This window comes from Phascolarctos cinereus, unplaced genomic scaffold (genome assembly GCF_003287225.1).
Source record: "Phascolarctos cinereus isolate Bilbo 61053 unplaced genomic scaffold, phaCin_HiC Scaffold_726;HRSCAF=1367, whole genome shotgun sequence".
NCBI lineage: Eukaryota > Metazoa > Chordata > Mammalia > Diprotodontia > Phascolarctidae > Phascolarctos > Phascolarctos cinereus.
Window position 1 is genome coordinate 248,749,891 of NW_027556098.1, and position 21,647 is coordinate 248,771,537.

A 21,647-nucleotide genomic window follows, 5' to 3' on the forward strand; every position below is an offset into this window, starting at 1 on the left:
TGGAATCTGTTTTCATAGAAAATATGAATCAAAAATATAGGTTGCACAGAAAGACCTGAATTATCTTCTCCACCAAGGATATTATTACTCCGTTACTACCTGAGACTGTTTTTCCTTGTCAAAACTTTACTCTAGCTTTATGAATACAGATCTGGGAATATCATTTTTTGCCATGTACTTCCTAAGTAGAGAGAGAATACATAGATTTTTCAAGGAACTGAGGAAAATGAGGTACACCCAAGTAAGAGTGGAAAATAAATGATCTGAAATGAAATAGCATAGAAATTAGCAAAAATACCCAATCAAAGGTTTGTACATCATGGGATATATACTGGGGAACCTGACAGGTCACACTGATCTCACATTGCAACAGCAAAGTATAATACTATCAAGATGTATCATTTTTTTCCTCAAAAGGCTTGTCGGATAGCATCCAGGAAAGGTACAATTTCCTAACACATAAATACAGGGACTAAAGAATAGAGACTGAAAGTAAATTCAGTAAGGTTCCATCAAGTTCATGATAAAGCTGAGAATTTTTCAGTCTTTCTCCCCAAATGTTCCTACTTCCTAGAGAACTAACTATGCACTTTCCTACTGAACAAGTTATCACCAAGTGAAATTTTAAAATCTTTTTGTATATTCTAGGATGTTTAAGTATTAACTTTGCTGACATGGCCACGAATAAAACGCTTTGGAAATACAAACTTTTATGGCACGCTGAAAAATGGCAGGCATGGAATTGAGTGGTCTTTGACCCTTTGTTTTCCCTCCTATCCCTTCTCTCTTTCTGTGCTGGTTGCCTAGGTAGAGAGGTGAGGGAGGCAGGTATAGCTCCATGCATTAGAGATTAAACGTTCACCCAAAATGATCACAAGCAGAGCAACGTGATCACAGAGTTTCAGTGTGGGAATGTATGGTAGCAACCAATCAGTCTATGCACAAAAGAATCCTTATTCTAACACTTCTGAAAAGTGGTCATCAGTCTTTTCTCTAAGACCTCTAATCAAGGGAAGCCCACTACTTCCTGAGGTGGCCCATTCTATTTCTGTATAGAATATCCATTAGGACATTTTTCCTTACGGTGAGTCTCAATCAGCCTCTTGGCATCTTCTACTTATTATTTCTAGTTCTGTACTTTGTCAGGATAAGCCTACTCGCTTTTCCATATAACAGCCTTTCAAGTTCCTGAAGACAGCTACTATTCCCTGAGTCTTCAGTAGGCTAAACATCACTGGTTCCTTCAACTCATGCTTAAACGACATGGACCCAAGACCTCTGACCATCCTGGCTGCTCTCTTTTGGATATACTCCAATTTATCAATGGCTTTCCAAATATGTGGTGGCAAGAACTAAACAAACTACTCCAGATGTGGTCCACTCCTTATTACTGGAAGCTGTTTGTCTTAATGAAATCCAAGGTCACATTACCTTTTTTTTTTTTGGCTGTTGTATTACACCATGCAGTCATCTTGACTTTTGTCCTGCCACTGGACTGTGATGACCCAGGAAGAGAGAGTGAGGTGATGGCTCTGTGCAACTCTGCCTCACCTAAATTCAATTAACATGTAAGACATCCCCCATAATGTCATTGGTCCTTTTAAAAAATGAAGGACAAACAACTGATTTGGCTCTCCATTCCTATTTTTATCTCTGACCCTATATCTGATTGTTGTTCTATGTGCATGGCTGCCTTCTGATCTACATGGCCATATAAGGAGATGAGTTCTTTGGTCTCTGGACATTTTGAGATTGTATTTAGAGGACAAAGACTTTGCTAACATCTTCACTAAAGACAAGATCTCAGTTCTTTCCCCAAACCAGCATAAATTGAATGGTCTTAATTCCATGGAAACTTTAGACAAGGCGATACTGGATAAGATAATTCTCATAGTTTTAACTATCAACTCCATACACATGAATATGTATATATGTATATATACATACATATATATGAGTGTGCCTATAGATAAATTTATGTGTCTATATATAAACACACACATATATGTCTTTATTTTCTATCCAAGCACCTCTGCTTGGTTTCAACTCAAGATGGCCCTCCAGCTGATCACTTCAGATCTCATCACCTTGCTGCTCTCTTAGCCCTGGCCACTCAACATCTCCCCAGCTTCCTCAGCCTCCTCACCTTTCTGACTAGAGGCCTGGAGGGTGGAATGTTACATTCTACCCAGAATTTTCCTTCACAGAGGGCAGAACCTGGACTTTGCAGCTCAGTGTTTCCCATATGCAGCTCTGCTTGGTTTCAACTCCACAGAACAAGATGCTGGGTACCCCCTCCTGCATCCCACATTCCCTGTTTTCCAGCTTCCTTTTGTATGCTATCTTCTTATTAGACTGTAAGCTCCTTGAGGTAGGGCTTATCTTTCTTTTTCTTATTTGTATCTCCAGGCACAATGTAGGCACTTAAAAATGTTTATTGAATTTAATTCAATGTGTGTTCTTTTTTTATCTTTCTAGCATTATTTTTTCTATTGTTCCTCTGTAGAAACTCAATAGTCCATTGATTTTCCTCTGAACACCTCCTGTATGTTTACACCTTTGTATTTCTGTATCCTCATACAGAATGCCATTCTCTCTCTGCTCCACTCATCTATTCATTCAAAATGTATTTTATTAAGTGCCTGCTAAATGCAGTGCATTGTGCTAGGCACTAGAAGAAGTAAAATACTGCGCTATGACATAGTCCTTGCCTTTATGTAGCTTACAGTATAATAAACACATTGGACAACTGCTAAATGAAATGCTACGTGAGTTTGAAGGGGGAAGATGACTGTCAACCAGAGAGGATCAGGGAAGACTTCATGGCTTGGACTTTTAAGTCTGAGCAGGAATTCAATTGGTGAACAGTCAGAGGAGAAGGCATTCTAATTGCTAATTGCTTTGCTGTAGTTCAGTAGTTTTTCAGTCACGCCCGACTCTTCATGACTCCATATGGGTTGAGTTTTTGGGTTTTTTTGTTTGTTTTTGTCAAAGACACTGGAATAGTTTGCCTTTTCTTTCTCCAGCTCATTTTGTAGATGAGGAAACTAAGGTAAATAGTGTGAAGTGACTTGCCCAGGGTCATACAGCTAGTAAGTGTCTGAGGCTGGATTTGAACTCACAAAGATGAGTCCTCCTGACTCCAGGCCTTTTATTCACCGTACCACTGAGGTGCCTATGCTAACTGACAGGGATACAATTAATAAAAAGAAAGTCCTTGCCCTCAAGGAGCTTATAATCTAACAAAAGGAGACAACACACAAAAGAAGGCAGAATAGGAAGGGGGAAGACTAGGAGGTCCTTGTTCCATGTAACTGAAACCAAGCACAGCAGCCAATGCAGTGTGCAGTGAACCCAAAAAGTCCAGTTTCTATCCTCTATAAAGGGAGGCATTGGGAGGAGTTTAGTAGTCCGCTCTCAAATCAGAAGGGAGAGGAGACTGAGGGAAGTGGTGTCAATAAAGGCTTGAGTTAGCAGTGTGGTGATGACATTAGAGTGATGAGCTTCACCTAGGAGGGGCATCTTGTTCCTAGGAGTTGACACCAGGCAGAGCAGCAGACACAGATTAGAGTGTGAGAAGGAACAGACAGCCTTGAGAGGTAGTCCTTCTTAATGGAGATCTCCAAGTCACTTGCAGAGTATGTTGTAGGAGAGAGAGGATTCTTTTTCAGGGATGGTTGGGCTAGATCAGAGGTGTCAAACATGCAGCCTAAACTAGATTAAAATGTAATTTTAGAGAAAAAAATATGGTAGATAATGTTAATATGTGGTTTTCTGAGTCAATATGTGACCCACAAGGCAGCTAGGTGGCACAGCGGAGAGAGAGCCAGGCCTAGAGTAAGACTCCCTCCTGAGTTCAAATCTGGCCTCTGACACTTACTAGCTGTGTGACCCTGAGTAAGTCACCTAATGCTGTTTGCCTCAGTTTCCTCATCTGTAAAATGAACTGGAGAAGGAAATGACAAACCACTCCAGTATCTTTGCCAAGAAAATCCCAAATTGGGTCATGAAGAGTTGGACATACCTGAAAAAGGAGTGAACAATAATATGTGACCTGCAGAGATCCTTATTTTACAGTTTAGTCCCTTCCTATTTGAGCTTGACATCACTGCTCTAGGTGGTCCCCAAAGTCCCTTCTAATTAACTGTGAGATTCTATAAGTCTGAGCCGCTGACTTTTTTTGAGCAAAGGAGTGACATGGCCAGATGTTACTGTAAGAAAGATTATTCTGGTAGTTGTATGAAGGACCGAATGAAATGGAGAGGGAAGGTGGACATCAGTACAAATTCTATAAATGCCTTTACCATAAACCAGTACAGAGAGTGCCTCAGCTTGATGAATTCTCTCCTCCTGACTTATTATAGCATCTAGCTGTCTACACTTTCAGAGGACAATTAATCACATACTTCCTTGTGGCATCTCTCCTTTTGTGTTCTGGAACTGTTAATTACAGCTTCCATTGTCATTTATTCTCATGTCCTTGCCTCTTGTTTCCCCAAATAGGCTGTAAGCATCCTGGGGACAGGGACTATCTTAATGATTCTCTGTATCCTTCCCAGCACCTGGCACAATGACCTTTACATAGCAGATCCTCAATAAATATTTGCAGACTTGATTGCTATCAGTGACCTCATCTTATAAGCAATTCTAACAAGCTTGGCTATCTGTTTTCTCTGCCTTTAGAAGATTAGAAGCACCAAATTAGTGATGATTGTGGGAGTTGGGTGGGTAGGAGGGAAGAAGGTGCCCTTAGAGACAGACACTTTTATAGCACTGAAAAATGACAACTAACACTAAAGGAGAAGAGAGACCTATAAAAAGCAGGCACAAAACTATAAAAATATAGCAGCCTGAGATTATTTACCATAGGGGCCAACAGCTGTATAGACCTTAATAGCCCCCAAGAGCATCACAGTATTTCAGCCCAGTGAAATAAATGATGCTGGGGATGATAATCCTGAGTCATCAAAAAAAGGCTGGTTAGTGTTGTTCAGTCCCTTTAAAAAAGAAAGGGAGGAAAACAGTTGTGACAGTCTGAAAAAAATCTCCATTTTGGAGGCTCTCTAAAGAGTCATAAGACTTGTAGGTGACGGATTGTCTCTGGTCTATACATGACTCTTCCTGCCTGGCACCCTAGTCTGTGCCCATTTTCTAGAATTATTCTATGCCAAAATTCATGCTAGAAATATCCAACCCTATGTTATAGTCCATGGATTCTCATTAGCCAATCCCTGAAGCTCCCCCTGCCTCAGACACCAGAGATAAATCAATGAGATTGTTACAGATGCCACACCTCCCTATAAAAACTGGTTTTTCTCTGCATTGTTGAAGAATTCAGGCCAAGGACCCAGGTATCCCATTCACTGAAGTTGGAGGAGTGAAGAGAGCTTCACAGATATCCTTCCAGTTAAGTGGTACAGTGGATGGAATGCTGGACCTGGAGTCAGCAAGATCTGAGTTCAAATTTGCGCTTGGACATTTACTAGTTCTGTGAACTTAAGCAAGTCACTAAACTTTAGTTTCCCTGAGTTGTCTCATCTATAAAATGGGGATAATAACAGTATTTACCTCCCAAGGTTCTTGTGAGGGTAAAATGAGATGATATTTGTAAAGCACTTTGCAAATCTTAAAGTGCTGCAAAAATGCTTAATAATGATAATAATAAAAATAAAAGTAACTGGATATGCCAGGCCTGGAGGGTAGCCTCTCATCAAACTACAAGTGACACTCCCTTCATTTTTCTGCTGCAGCTTGAAGACCATCTTGTACATACAAAGAAAAGGATAGTAAGGCTTGGGTGCTAGAAAATTCTTACCTATAATGAAAAAAAGAATGCCAGATAATCTGAAGATACGGAAGTGAGCTCAGCTCTGCTCTTGCATTTATTTATAGGTATACCTCTGCAAATACAGTGAGTGTATTCTCAATTGTGTATTTAAGCTCTGCCAATCATTATAAGGTACAAATGTGGCAGTTGCAGGCAGTATTTAACCCCAATCTAAATATCTAACAAAAATATGTTTTACATGTCAATTAGCAGTTAAACCATTGAAATAACATGCCCAAAGGTCACCAGTAACATTCTTTTTAAGAAACGTTTTAATTAAATTTTTAATTAATAGCCATTGATTTTCTTTTCCTCTCACCCACCCCCATGGGTTACAAAAAAGGAAAAGAAAAAAGAAAGACAAAACCCTTGTAACAAATATGCACAGTCAAGTGTAATGTTGTCTGGCACATGATCCAGACCCCTTTTATATGAACAAAACAAATTCCCACATTGGCCATGTCCAAATATATGTGTGAGTCTGAATATAAATATATATTTATATCTATATGTGTATATAGATAGATTTTATACATATGTGTATGTGAATGTATACACCCCCCCACACCTCCACATATAAAAAATTCTGCACCTTGAGTCCACCACCCATTTCCCACCAGCTCTACTGCTTCTGGACTTCTTTGGAACTTCCATTATACCTTCCTTCCCCAGGAAACTCATCACTGGGAAATGTCATTATGCTGTAAGACTGAGTCTGCCTTGGTACTCACATCTCATCAGTATCCATTGCCCCCTGCCTGGAGTCTTTGATTGGAGGGCAGGGCCATGGGATCCAGGGCCTCAGAACAGTTTTTCTCCCCCTTTTCTACCAGCTACACTAGGTTTGGATTTGTTCAGCACTCTCCATCATGTCCTTATCTCCCCTGTCTCCTCACTTTCTGGCTTCCTTTTGTGAGCTGTTGTCCTCTATTAGATTGTAAGCTCCTCAAAGGCAGGGGCTATCTTTGTTTTCATTTGTATTTGTACCTCCCTTGCTCAGCACAGTGCCTGGCCCATAGCAGGCACTTAATAAATGTTTGTTGACTGACTGTCAGGAGGTGACTAACATGCTTCATCATAGGTCCTCTGAAACTGTGGTTGGTCATTTGTGTTGTTCAGAATTCTTAAGTGTTTCAAAGTGTTTCTTTTTACAGTTTTCTCATTGCTACAAATCGTTCTTGTCCTGCTTTCTCCATGTGGTATCAGTTCATACCATTCTTCCCAGGCTTCACTCTCACCAATGACTTCTCGTAGCTGAGTGGTCTTTTCTCAGTCTTCATTTTCCTTGCCCTCTCTGCAGCATTTCATAAGGCTGACCACTCCCCATTTCTTCAAATGCTTTATCTACTCTTAGTTTCCATGACATGTTATTCTTGATTTTTATAAGATCATAGGATTTAGTGTTGAAAGGGATTTAAGAGATCATCTCATTTTCCAAGAATTTTGGAACCTGAGAATTGGAAGGCAGCTCAGAGGTTATATAATCCCACCCACAGGGAGAGACCTCCTTCTAAATCAAATGAGAAAACATTATATTGTTATTCCAAGCTGAAATCAAACCATTAATGCTACTCTTTGGTCATTTAACCAGTTCAAAATCCACAGAATTATACTATTAGAGAGCCTATACGCTGTTCCATTTTATCCATGAAAACAGCATGAAAGATGTCAAATGTTTCACTGAAATATAGGTAAACTATATCCATGGCTTTCTCTGTGTAATGCAGCTTTGGAAAATTCACCAAGTGGCTTGGATAGCATCTTTCCTCATGGAAAAGCTGAGGAGCTAACTTCTAGGAGTCACAATACCATGTAAGGGAAGCAAGTACCTTGAAGAGACTCTGGGGCGTGCATTGAACATTCCAGTCTGATAGCCATATGGTGAATAGGAAGCTTACTGAATGATTACAAAGATATTCAAAAGACCTTAGCTGGTTTCCACCATGTCTCTCTTGCCTCAGTCTTTTCAGTTACTCTGTTCATTGGTGGACTCCAGGGATAGCAAAATTCCAAAGATAAGTTTCTCATTAGGCCATCAGGCCCTGAGAAATCCTGGGCCTCTATGTTTATTTTTTTTTTTTCTAGGTGATGAGAGTGGAGTCTCCAGTCTTGTAAATTAAAAAAAATCAGGAGTGTGTCTGAGGAATTTGGGAGTTAAAGGTCCAGGACAAGTTTTATTGTCCACCATCTCTACCCAGAGGAGCAAACAGTGACTTCTGGGAGTGATCTTTTGGACCCAGGCCAACAGAAGCTAAGATGACCACTCATTCATCAGTAATACCACACCACCCACTTGATGGGACTAATATTATATAAGAACTGAATTAAGTTTAGAGTCTGTGATCCCCAGAGACTGAGGTGAGACCATAGGGAAGAGTATGTCCCTGAAGTTTTGGAGAGGAAATGTTTATACCTTTGTTCTTACTATATCTTTTACACACACACACACACACACAACACACACACACACACACACACGTATGTATGTTACTATAAAATCTAATTGGTATTAGGTGATTACATGGAACTGGCAGAGCTAGGTGGTACAGTGGATAGAATGACAAGCCTGAAGTCAAGATGATTCATCTTCTTGAATTCAAATCCAGCCTCAGACACTCACTAGCTGTGTGATGCTGGGCAAGTCCCTTAACATGGAAATGGCAAAGCACTCCAGTATCTTTGCTAAGAAAACCCCAAATGGAGTTGTGAAAAATTGGACACAACTGAAACGACTGAACAACAACAACGCTAAGAACTTGTCCCTACAATATGGTTAGTGGTGGAGCACAGGTAGTAGGTGTTTGAGCTGACAGCAACAGAGGTGAGAGACCTCAGAAGTCTCTCAGGGTACCCTAGAAGGGAGGTGTCAAACACATGGTCTGGGGGCAGGAATCAGACTAAAATGTAATGGGGAAATATTTAATAAAATAAATAAAATACTAAAGAACATAGATACTGTTAATCTGTGGTTTTCTATGTACCCGCCGGGATCCTCATATACCATTTAGTGCCCCCTGTTTCTATTTCAGTTTTGTCACCACTGCCCTAGACCCCTGAGAGATGTTGGCTGCCTGGTTCTGGGAGAGAGCTACACCTGGATTTACTTGTCCAGTGATCCTATCAAAAAAGGAATCAGATCAATCTGTTATCATACATTTTTTTTGTTCTTAATGTCTAATTGTATTGACATCTTTTAGTTTTGCATCACATTTGTAAGAATGTTGTCAAAAATCACCCCATCATTATTTTAGTTCTGATACATTTATTGGTGAGAACGTGCCTCAGAAAAGCAATCAATCATGGAACTTGAACTAGTTGCGAAAGATCATTCAAAGTCTTCAGGTAAAGTGAGGCGATGCTAGACAGGATGTCTGTTCTAACTGACTGAGGGATTTAGTCACAGCTTATTGGTCCTCCATAAAGCAACAATTTGGATAGAATCAAAGAGTGCCAGAAATTGGAGTGAGTATAGCATTTCTAGCTAAGCCTAATGAGAAGGAACCACAGCGGTGGAATCTCAGGGGAAGGAGGAGTCCAAGTTTCAGCCTTGGGAGCTTTGAAGGGTCTACAGGATGTTGGACTCTCTATCTTCCCACTGGTGTCCCACTAGAGCTTTCAGATAAGTTGACAGTAGTGTTTCCATTTGGAGCCAAAGACATATTAGATACACTCTGGAGTATATGGATATCCCATAAATGGAGAAAAAGGACTTCCAGCAACAAGGAACTGTGAGTTACCCCTTTGCCACATGTTTTCAAAGCTTGAGCCAACTTTAATCTGGAATTTAAATGTACTTGTGGGAAAGTATGCTGCAGACTTTTGGGGGGAGGTTTTTTATCAACTGTTCTTACTGTTCCATTTCAGTAAATACCTCTTCAGAAAACAAAACAAGACAAAAGAAGCAAAACACTCCACAAAAAACCCTACTTATGGCTGGCTAATTAAAATCTGGTAATCTCAATTGGTAATCCTGGGTCATCTGGGGGCTGAGGGTACACCAGTGAGGCCTTAAGCCAATGGCATTATAAAATTACCTCCAATTCCTCAGGAATATCCCTCCTGCAGTTTTCTCTAGGGCCCCAGATTCATCTGAGTAGGAATTGTGATAAGGATCTTTAGAGTACAGTATATATAAAATTCATTTCATTTCCAAATTTCCAACTCCCCTACTCAGCAAACCTCTCCTTACAGCAAAGATTAATATGATCACTGCAGTATAACATAGGTTGAGGGTCAAAATCCTATTCCTTCTTCTTTCCTTCTTTTTCCGTTATTTCCCTTGGGATTCTAGACTTTCAAATGAATTTTCTCATTATTTTGTCTACCTATATAAAGTAGCCCCTTTGGGAGTTCTTTTCTCAGACTTGTATGAGACTGTAAACAAAAGGAAAAATATGGCGCTGAACAAAGTATGGTAGAAATTTGGTTTGAAAGACGTGCTGTATTATTAAAGACCATACATATTCTCAGTATCACATGGAACAAGAACAAAAATTTATTAAGCACCTCCTATGTGCTAGGTACTCGACAAATATTAAAAATAAACTATATACTAGGCAACAGAGAAGTCATACATAAATGTAAAAAGACGGAAATACTAAATATATACTTTATAGAACATAAAGTAAAAATAGAAATTAATACATATAAGTGAAAGATACAGACTTAATGGATATTTAATAATAGCATCCTGAATAATGAGTGGTTGATGAACAAATCAGAGGAATAAGAACTATGGTAAAGAAAATGGAATGACAATATAAAACCAAAATTTTTTGTATTTAGCAAAAACAAAAGCATCTCTCAGAGGGAAAATTATATTTTTAAATCATACATTAACAAAATAGAAAGAGAAAGGATTAATGAACTGAATGTGCAAATAAAAAATCTAGAGAATCAACATGTTGACAAACTTAAAATAAGCGCAAAGGAAATCTTGAAAATGAGAAGAGGAAAAAAATGAAATAGAAAACAAAGATTACTGAAATTATGAACAAGATTAAAAACTGCTTCTTTGAAAAGACTAAAGGAATCAATAATCAATAAATAGCTAAGCTTATTTTAAAAAGAGAGAAAAATCAAATTGCCAAAATAAAAAAAGTAAACTCAGAGAAGAAATAAAAATAATTATTAGAATAACACTAGATCCAATTATGTGCACCAAAAACTTCGAATTTAAAAGTAGATGTTACCTACAAAAATACAAAATACTCATATTAATAAAACACACTAGAGATCTTAAATAGCCCAATTAGAAAATGAAATTGAACAAATCATTAAGGAATTGTCCCCCCAAAAAAAATCCTGGTCCAGAAGGATTTACAGGTAAAATCTAACAAATATTTAAAAAGCAGTTACTAATTACTCTCCATAAATTTTCAATAATTAAGAAAAAATCAATTAATCAAATTTTGTTCATGAGACAAACGTGGTCATAATACCTAACCGAGTGAGGAAGAAGGCAGAAAAATAGAACCATAGGCCAATGCCTATGCATATTGCTGCAAATTGCATATTGATGTAAAAATTTAAATAAAATAAAAATTTAAATAAAATTAAAGCAAAAAGACTAAAACAACATAATAAAAATTATTTACTGTGGCCAAGTGTTATCTTTTCTCTAATCATGCAGAGAACATGGTTATTTCATATTTAACTGCTGCTGTTATTTGGAAGCTGCTCAGAAGCTTGTTTATAAAGTGTAATACTTCGTGGTTTTGAATATTTTTAAGATTTGACACATTGCTGGAGGTGGAGTCAGACTGATCTGGACTCAAATCCCACCTCAAACACTTACTGTTTTAGTATGACATCACTTAATCTTTTAGAACCTCAGTCCGCTTGTCTGCAAAATGGCATAACAATATTTGAACTATAGTCCTCCTAGGGCTATTGTAAGGGAAGCCTATATAAATGTGAGCTACTGACATTTTTCAAAATAAGATCTAGGTTATCTGCCTTCTATAGTTCTTCTCTTTGTTTTTGTTTTTAGTCTTTTAATTATCATTGCCCTTGATATAAACAAACTAGCATTTATAACCGGTATAATAATAACAAAAATAATGATAGCTAGCATTACATAGTTCTTCAAGGTTTACAAAGTGCTTGGCACTTTACATGTGCTATCTCATTTGATCTTTAAAACAATGCTAAGAGGAAGGTAGTATTATTAATCCCTGTTTTACATATAAGGAAATAAGGCTGAAAGAGGCTCTGACTAGCCCAGGATCACACAGTAGTAAGTGTCTGAGCCAGGATTCAAATTCAGTTCTTCCTGATTCTAAGTGCAGCCCTCTAGCCACCTAAGTTCTTTTGCTTTCCTTGTTGGATATAGTGCCTGAATGCCTATACATGCTTATGAGCATCAAGTATTTTTTGAATATCAGAGATATTTACTTGTATAATGTATTTCAGGATACTACTGGCATGCCAGTAACAAAAAATGACATTTATAAAGCATTTTAAAATGTGTGAATCTCTCTCATTTAATTGACAAGCATTTATTAATGCCAGGCACTGTGCTAGTCACCAGAAATACAAAGACAAAAGTGAAACAGTCAAACAGTCCACTCTACCTGGAGGAGACAACATGTTCATATATAGTTAATATACAAAATAGATACAAGATCATTTTGAGGGGAAGCTACTCATTATGGCGGTTAGAGGGGTGAGGAAAGGCTTCATATAGATAGTAATGGTTAGCTTTGAAGAAAACCAGAGATTCTTAGAAATGGAAGTGAGGATGACATTCATTCCAGGAATGGAGACAGATGACCTGGAGAATAGCTATTAACTGCTCTTTAAAAATATGATAGAATTCACTTGTTAATCCATCTGGACCAGGATTTATTTATTTATTTTCAGTAATTTCTTAGTGATTGATTTTATTTCTAAATTGGGCTGTTTAAGATCTCTAGGGTATGCTTGATTAGTACAATTATTTCATACTTTTGCAGGTAATAATTTCCTTTAAATTCTCTCTCTAAATTTGAAAGTGTATCTAGTTTAGTCTAATGATTATTTCTTTCTCCTTTGTTGTGAATTTACCTTGTTCATTTGAAAAAAAAACAGGTTAACTCAGAGTTTAATGATTTTGCAGCTCTTTCCTAAGAACAAGTTTTTTAGTTTTGTTTATAATTTCTGTAATTTTATTTTCTATTTTATCTATTTTTCCTCTTATTTTCAAAATTTCTTCTTTTGTGTGTCTTTTGAATTTGTTAATTTGATGAAAGATGAAAAACTATGATCCATTTTGTCCCTTGAACTAACCCATGGTTAATATGGCACAAGCCAAGCCAATTCCTTTAGCATTATACTGGGATGTTCCAAGGTATATAAATGACCAGAAAGGGAAGGAGACTGGTTATGTTGTGAGATAGAAAACATTAATGGAAAGCATGAGTGGTTATTGTCCTTGAGATACCAAAAGGACAAGAAAAAGGCCTCAAGTACACCAGATAGATCTTCTATGGAGACTTTATTGGGGGAAAAAAAGTGGGTAAAAACATCTCCAACCTGAGGGGGTTTAGAGGGACTATGACTGGTATCAGAGGAAGGAGGACACAGACTGACGAAACTGTGGCTCCATCAAAGTATTAAACATCCCTAACTTTCTCTGATAACTTCCTCTATGAGCCATAGTAGCCATAACCTAAAATCTTTTAAAAATGAGCCTAGTAGTCTTCTCTGGCTCTTTCACAACATTAGGGCTTAACATATTCTCAGACATCAAATAAGTTCATTATCTTCCTTTTAATTTGTTCTTCCATCTTCCTTAGTTCTGGCATCCACAGATTTTGGGATTAAATCCTCTGAGGATCTAACCTGGGTATCTTTAAAAATTTTCTAGTTTTTCTGCTCTAGAAACATGAGAATTGATTAGACACCATATTTCAATGCTGTTCAGAGAAGCCCATTATTATGCTCACTAAATGAGCAGCCAGGATGCTACCTTTTTTTAAAAAAAAATATATTGCTGAATAGTACACAATACACTGCCACTTACTTGATCAAACTGAGGGTCTTCTCCTCGCTGAAGAGATTTTGTCAAAGGCTTTTCCTAAAAAAACAAAGAACACAGATAAAAGTTATAATTAGGGACTATCATATTTTATAATAATAATGTTCTGTATGGTTGCTAAGCACATGTCAATAACTGAAACAGGGAAAGGGAGAGAAACAACAGAGACAGATAGAGTGACAGAAAGACAGAGAAAAAGACAGACAGAGAAAGAGATTAAGGACCTAAAAGTGAACATGGGACTCCAGGTTTCCCAGACCTAAAAGCACAACAAAATGGATTCTATAATACTGTGGTGTTAGGAGGTAACATTAGGCATTTCCTGGATGCAGTAACATTTTGGGGGCCTTATTCTGATCAAAAGCATAACCAAATCTGTGTAACAATAATTTAGGGTTCTACTCAATTCTTTTTTTCTACTTAGGATGTCTTGACTACCTCTTTGAATGGGGATTTCACAGCAATTTATTTCTCATTTGCATTAAAATTCATTTTGGGGAAAGACATTTATACCCAACCTTAGTCTGCTTGGGATTTACTTGCCCAAACATAAATTATGTAACACACAGTGTATGAGGCAGCTAGGTGGCACAGTGGATAGACTACACTTGCGGTTAAGAAGACCTGAGTTCCAATCCTGTCTAATAGTACCTACTTCCCAGGGTTGTTCTGAGGATCAAACAAGATAATAATTATAAAGTGCTTAGCACAGCGCCTGCCACATAGTAATTGCTATGTAAATGTCAGTTATCATCATTACTATCCTCCTCCTCATCATGATCATTGTTCTTTTTCAAATCCAGTCTTTGACACTAGCTATGTGACCTTGGGCAAATCACTTCATCTCTGTTTGCCTCAGTTTCCTCATCTGTAAAATGAAGATAATAACAGCACCTTATCTCCCAAGGGATGTTATGAAGATAAAATGACACAATTGTTAAAAAGTGCTTAGCACAATGCCTGGCATATAGTAGGTGTTAGATTAGATACATGCTTATTTTCTTCCTCTTCACAGCATATAGGGCTTGAGTTAATGTAGATGGCCTAAAGGATACTGTATTCCCTCCAAAGAGATCAAAGAGAGCCCCTAGAAAACAGAGTATGTGCCTTGTGCAGGTATAGACCAGATAAGAAAATGTCTTTGCTCTTTAGGAATGCGCAAAGGGGCTCTATTTGTCTGCTTGCCCCCCAAATTTGCTGGAATTTCTCTGTAACAGATCTAATAAATATCTGTAAATCCAGAATGAAGGTGATTCTGTGATGTTAGGAGCCAATAAACATTTTCTTCTCAACTACTACCCAATGGCACAAAATGGCCACTGGGCAGGTGCCAGAGAGGAAATGGAAAGATAAAATAAAAATTCACTCATAAAGAAAAGCAGCCAAGTTATTGGTTGCATAGAGAGACACAAGTTCCATAGCTGCCTCTGTCTGCCAAGTTCTATGGAAAGCTTTGAATTAATTTTATTCAGTTTACCAAGCCATTTAAAACACTACAATTAAAGCTATTCACATCCAAATATGCAAAATAAGGAAGTGGATAGGGCTGATGCTGGATTTACATCATTTCCCCAACCCTCTTATTACAGGGAATAAATACTGCCTTATAGGTTTCAGATATCCAGCCTTGGGAGTCACAATCCTGAACTCCTTTAAAAATAATTATTCTATTGGGTCACCTTTGTATAATAATGGAAAGAAAGTGGCCAATAGAAACCCTCTCCGTGCCCCAGGCTGTACCGTTTAGTCCTTTTCCTCACAGGCTACGAGAATGTCTGGTTAGGGCTGGGGACCAACACTAATGGTAGAAGAGGTGATGATATTGACATTGGCATGGCACTAAGTAAATTCTCCACTCCAAAAAAGTTATTGCCTGCTACTGCTTGGGAGGGAATTCTGAGAAATAACATATTTTATGTTCATTCCTACATACAATTGTAAATATATGGGAGGGTGGTGGCTACATTAGTACTACCCAGGGAGGCAATATATTCCACTGCTCACTTTCTCCACTACATATTATTCCCATGAATAAGTTAAACATACACAAAGGTGGAGTTCAGGAGCTAAATTCTGTTGCTTAGATTGAGTAAGATTGAATTTATAGGATCACAGCTGAAAGAGACCTTAGAGGTCATCTCATCTGACCTCATTTTACAGATGAGGAAACTGAGGCCCAGGAAGGTTGCAAAGGGAGTAAGAATCAGATATAAGATATGAACCCAGGTCTACAGAGCCATTGTTTTTTTCTATTGTACCACACTACCTCCATGAAATAACTCCTTTTTCTATTAATTACTTGTTAATCTCAAATGGTTCCATATAAAAAAGAAACTCATCACCTTGCCCTCCCCCAAGGAAAAGCAGATATGAGCATGTAGAAGAAGCTATAATCCAAAGGAAATGAGAGTCTAGGAGACAGGAGGGAAATTGTAGAGAATAAGATATGGATGCAGGTTTCAGCTCCTAGTCCTTTAGGGCCTTCACAAATGTACTGCTCTACAGAAAACTTGCTTCAGCAGGTCCTCACTGAGCTTTGTTCTCAGGGAGGGCACAGTGCCCACCCAATATCTCTTTTCAGAAGCATATACTTGAAAGTAATCAAGTTCAAAGACATCACAAAAATGGTGATGTCTGTCAGGCACACAAAGTCACCCGTCATGAACTAAGCACTTGACATTTCTGTCCCCATCGATAAGCTAAAAATGCTTAGCACTCCTGCTTCGTGTAAATGGCCCCCAACATGCCAGAGGCATATTATTATTAATGCCTGGTGTTCTTTCACTGGAACACCAGAGCCAACCAACAGCTTGTGGCTGACTACCAAGCCTTTCTTTTGTAAGTGAATCTTGTGAAAGTCTGCTTAACTGTAATTAGCCGATATTAGCTGTGCAACAAATTAATTCCAGTCTTAAAAAAAAAAGTTTCTGAATCATTCACTCACTCTGCTTCTGAGAGGAGCTTAACTGAAGAAAAAAAAAGTTGAGGGAGATTATCACTACAGGCTGTCTGAATATAAAGATTGCTTCCAAGTCCAGGGGTTTCTCTGGATCCAGAAATCTGCCTTCATTCAGAAAAGAGGAGAGGATGAACCTAGGGACTTGTTCCAGGTCCATGCTCAGGGGAGAACTGAGTATAAAGAGGCCTGAAAAGACTTGGAAATGGTGCTTTAGAAAGAAGAAACATGAGGGGTAGACATTTAGGGGGCGGAGCCAAGATGGCAGAGTGAAAGCAGTGACTTGCTTGAGCTCTCCCCCAAACCCCTCCAAATACCTATAAAAAATGGCTCTAAACAAATTCTAAAGCAGAGCCCACAAAAGACAGAGTGAAACAAATTTCCAGCCAAAGACAGCCTGAATTATTGATCAGAAAAGTATATCAAGCTGGGTTGGGAGTAGAGCGCAGCATGGCATGCAGCCTCAGGGATCCTGGAGCAGGCCTCAGAGGACTGAATCACAGGCAGCTGTGGTGGTCTCCAGACTTCTTAATCCAGGAACGTCAAAGACAACTTAGAAGGTCATTGGGAAAAGTCTGTTTCTGCCATGCTGAGAGAGGAGCGGGGTCTCAACTCTATTCCCCAAGAGCGTGGCCATGGGTGGGGCAGCTGCCTCCTGAGCTTCTGGCCCACAGACTGAGGGGGAATCCAGTGGCTGATCAGAGAGGGATTGCAGGGATCTCTTTGTCAGTGCTGAGGCAGGGATCTCTTGCTTTGCCCATGCTTGGATCTGGGTCACAGTTCTGGGCTGCGGTCCTGGGGTGAGAAGGAGCGCTGGAGTGGTGGCGCTTGTAGTGGCTGTGGAGGGAAAACCCTCCTCACAGTTCCAGGACAGAAAACAGTGCTTGTGGTCACTAACAGACTAGAGTACGGGAAAGGAAAGGAGTAACACCTCACCCCTTATCATACCACCTTCGGAGAACTGAAAATTTACAGGTCCCTACAAGTATCTCTAGAAAGAGCTGTACAAACCCCTGAAACTTGGGACAGTACATTCTTCACATTGGAAGCAGACTTTATACCTTAACAAAGAGTTTAAAACTGAAGTAACTGGCCAGCATCATAAGCAAGCAGCGCAAAAAGAGTCAGACTATATTATCTTACTTTGGTGACAAAGAAGATCAAAATATACAACTAGAAGAAGACAACAGAGTCAAAGCTCCTACATCCAAAGCCTCCAAGAAAAATATGAATCAGTCCCAGGCCTTGGAAGAGCTCAAAAGGGAATTTGACAAGCAAGTAAGAGAAGTAGAGGAAAAACTGGAAAGAGAAATGAAAGTGATGCAAGAAAATCATGAAAAACAAGTCAAAAGCTTGCTAAAGGAGACCCAAAAAAATACTGAAGAAAATAACACCTTAAAAAATAGCCTAACCCAAATGGCAAAAGAGGTCCAAAAAGCCAATGAGGAGAAGAATGCCCTAAAAAGAAAAATTGGCCAAATGGAAAAGGAAGTCCAAAAGATTACTGAAGAAAATACTTCCTTAAAAATTAGAATAGAGCAATTGGAAGCTAGTGACTTTATGAGAAATGAAGATACTGTAAAAGAATGAAAAAATAGAAGACAATGTGAAATATCTCATTGGAAAAACAACTGACCTGGAAAATAGATCCAGGAGAGAGAATTTAAAAATTATTGGACTATCTGAAAGCCATGATCAAAAAAAGAGCCTAGACATCATCTTTCAAGAAATTATCAAGGAAAACTGCCCTGATATAGTAGAACCAGAGGGCAAAATAGAAATTGAAAGAATCCACAGATCTCCTCCTGAAAGAGATCCCCAAAGGAAAACTCCTAGGAATATTGTAGCCAAATTCCAGAGTTCCCAGGTCAAGGAGAAAATATTACAAGCTGCCAGAAAGAAACAATTCAAGTATTGTGGAAACACAATCAGGATAACACAAGATTTAGCAGCTTCTACATCAAAGGACCGCAGGGCATGGAATATAATATTCCAGAGGGCAAAGGAGATAGGATTACAACCAAGAATCACCTACCCAGCAAAACTGAGTATAATCCTTCAGGGGAAAAAATGGTCATTCAGTGAAATAGAGGACTTTCAAGCATTCTTGATGAAAAGACCAGAGCTGAATAGAAAATTTGACTTTCAAATACAAGACTCAAGTGGAACATGAAGAGGTAAACAGGAAAGAGAAATCATAAGAGACTTATTAAGGTTGAACTGTTTACATTCCTGCATGGAAAGATGATATTTATAACTCATGAGACCTTTGTCAGTATTAGGGTAGTTGGAGGGAAAAAATTATATGTATGTGTATATAGATAGATAGATAGATAGATAGATAGATAGATGGATGGATGGCACATGGTGAGTTGAAGATTAAGGGGTCATATCTGGAGAATAAAATTAAGTGATGAGAGAGGATTATACTAGGAGAAGAAGAAAGGGAGATGTAGAATGGGATAAATTATCTCACAAAACAGAAAGAAAAGGCTCTTACAGTGGAGGGGAAATGGGGAAGGTGAGAGGAATGAGTGAATCTTATTCTCATAGGATTTGGCTTAAGAGGGAATAACATACACATTCAATTGGGTATGGAAATCTGTCTTACCCTCAGGAAAATAAGGGGGGAAGGGGACAAGAAAGCAGGGCGATGATAGAGAGGAGGGTAGATTGGGAAAGGGGGCAATCAGAAGCAAATACTTCTGAGGAGGGACAGGGTCAAAAGAAAGAATAGAATAAATGGGAGGGCAGGATAGGATTAAGGGAAATAGAGTTAGTTTTTCACAACATGTCTACTATGGAAGTGTTTTGCATAACTGCACATGTATAGCCTATATTGAGTTGCTTGCCTTTTCAATGAGGGTGGGTGGGGAGCGAGGAAGGGAGAAAATGTGGAACCCAAAGTTTTAAAAACATAAGTTTTTTAAAAAATGTTTTCACATGTAACTGGGAAATAAGAAATACAGGAAATGGGGTACAGAAGTTTATCCTGCTCTACAGGAAAATAGAAGGGGAAGGGGATAGGAGAAGGGAGGGAGAGATAGAAGAGAGGGCAGACTAGGGGAAGGGATAGTCAGAATGCATGCCATCTTGGGGTAGGGGCGGGGCAAGATGCAGTGAAAATTTGGAACTCAAAATCTGGTGGAAGTAAATATTGAAAACTAAAAATAAATAAATTTATATTAAAAAAAAAAGGAAGAAGAAGCACAGAAACAAGAATTTGCTCTGAGAGGAAAGTTGTACTTCATGGAGGAATGTTTCAGGCAAAAACATTATGTAAATTAAAATATAATACAAACTAAAATATAAAAAATACATATTAGGATCTTTCCTGATTTTCCCCAGGTACCAGAGCCATCCCCTCTGAGGTTATTTATCTTTTACGTTTTGATTCATATATGCTATTCCCCCTCCCATTAGAACGTAAGCTCCTTGAGGGAAGGAATCATTTTTGTCTTTCCTTAGTAGAGTGCCTGAGCAAATAAAGCAAGCCAACCCTTCCACCGTGCCCTTTAAAAATGCTTGTTCTGAAGATAACAGACTAGCTTTCATCTTCATCTTTTTGCTTTCTTGCTTCCTCTATCCTATGCTCTCTGAAACCTGACTTCTTTCTAATGACAGCTTTCCTGGCTATCTTTCCAGCACGGGCTGTGCTTTCACTCAGACTCAAGACTCATTTGTCACAGCAGGACAATTGGAATATTCCTTGCTTCCTGTGGCCCTCTAGGGCAGACTCTCTTTCTGCCACTAACACTCAGTAAGCTCTGATTTTGAGGTTCATGCAATCCCTATTTGTCACCCAATCAAGATTCTGGTGACTGTTGTCTACTGACTTACAGAACACACTCCTTTCTTCCTCACTGAGTTCAGTGCATGGCCCATAGTCTTTCTCTCCATCCCAATCCTTGCCCATATATGAGGGGACTTCAGCATACATAGTGATACTCCCATCAACATCCTGACATCTCAGTTCCTCAACTTATTCATTTCTCATGATCTACTCCTCCACAGTTAAACAAAGAAATGGTCATAACTTTGATCTTGTTATCACCTCAAGTATTCCATATCCATGTTCATGATCTCTGAAATTCCTTTATCTGATAATGTGTTATCATTCCATCTCTCCTTGACTTGCAAATGCACACCCTACGGGTTGTCTTCACTGAGATCTCCAAACCCTTCATCCTGCAGTTATTTCCCAAGCCACCACTTTTGCACTTGCAATATTCTCTTTCCTTCCCCATCTTGACCTATTAGTGAACCAATTCAACTTTACACTCTTCTCTTCTCTCATGGTCCCTGATTCTTTATTCTAGCAAAAATATTGCCCTGCCAAACTACAGCCTTGGATCACTCCATTCACCAAGAGTTCCCTCTTCTGCCTTCTTCTTCATCTCCTATCACTCAGATGCTTTCTATGACTATTTCCTCCTTCATACCTGTTTCACGCGAAGATGTATCTCTTCTCTCTGCCAAGACAAACCCTTCTAGATGTACAACGGACTACATTTCTTCCCACCTTCTCCAGCAGATTGCCCCTTTATAATCTCCCCATCATTATATTAATATCACATATCAATCTCTCCCTGCCTACCGGTTGACTCCATACTGCTTACAAACATTCTGAAGTCTACTCTCTCCTCAAAAAGCCCTTATATCCATTATCACTATCACCCTATATTCCCCGCCAACCCCTATCATCTTCTGTGGATAACCACCTCAAGAAAGTTGCTACCTACAAAGGCTTCCAGCACTTCCTTTCCTCTCATTCTCTTTTTAACAATCTGCAGTCTGGCTTCCAACCTCATCATTCATTTGAAATTGTTCTCTCCAAAGTTATC

The 21,647-nt window shown here is 38.8% G+C and overlaps 1 protein-coding gene across 1 annotated transcript in view; it reads right to left on the reverse strand.

The window, feature by feature from the left end:
• The window catches only part of FRY (FRY microtubule binding protein), a 433,805-nt gene that overhangs the window by 213,791 nt on the left and 198,367 nt on the right, over window positions 1-21,647 (reverse strand). The window contains 1 exon segment of the mRNA XM_078147059.1: window positions 13,833-13,886. Within this exon segment, the coding sequence (XP_078003185.1) occupies window positions 13,833-13,886 (54 nt within the window).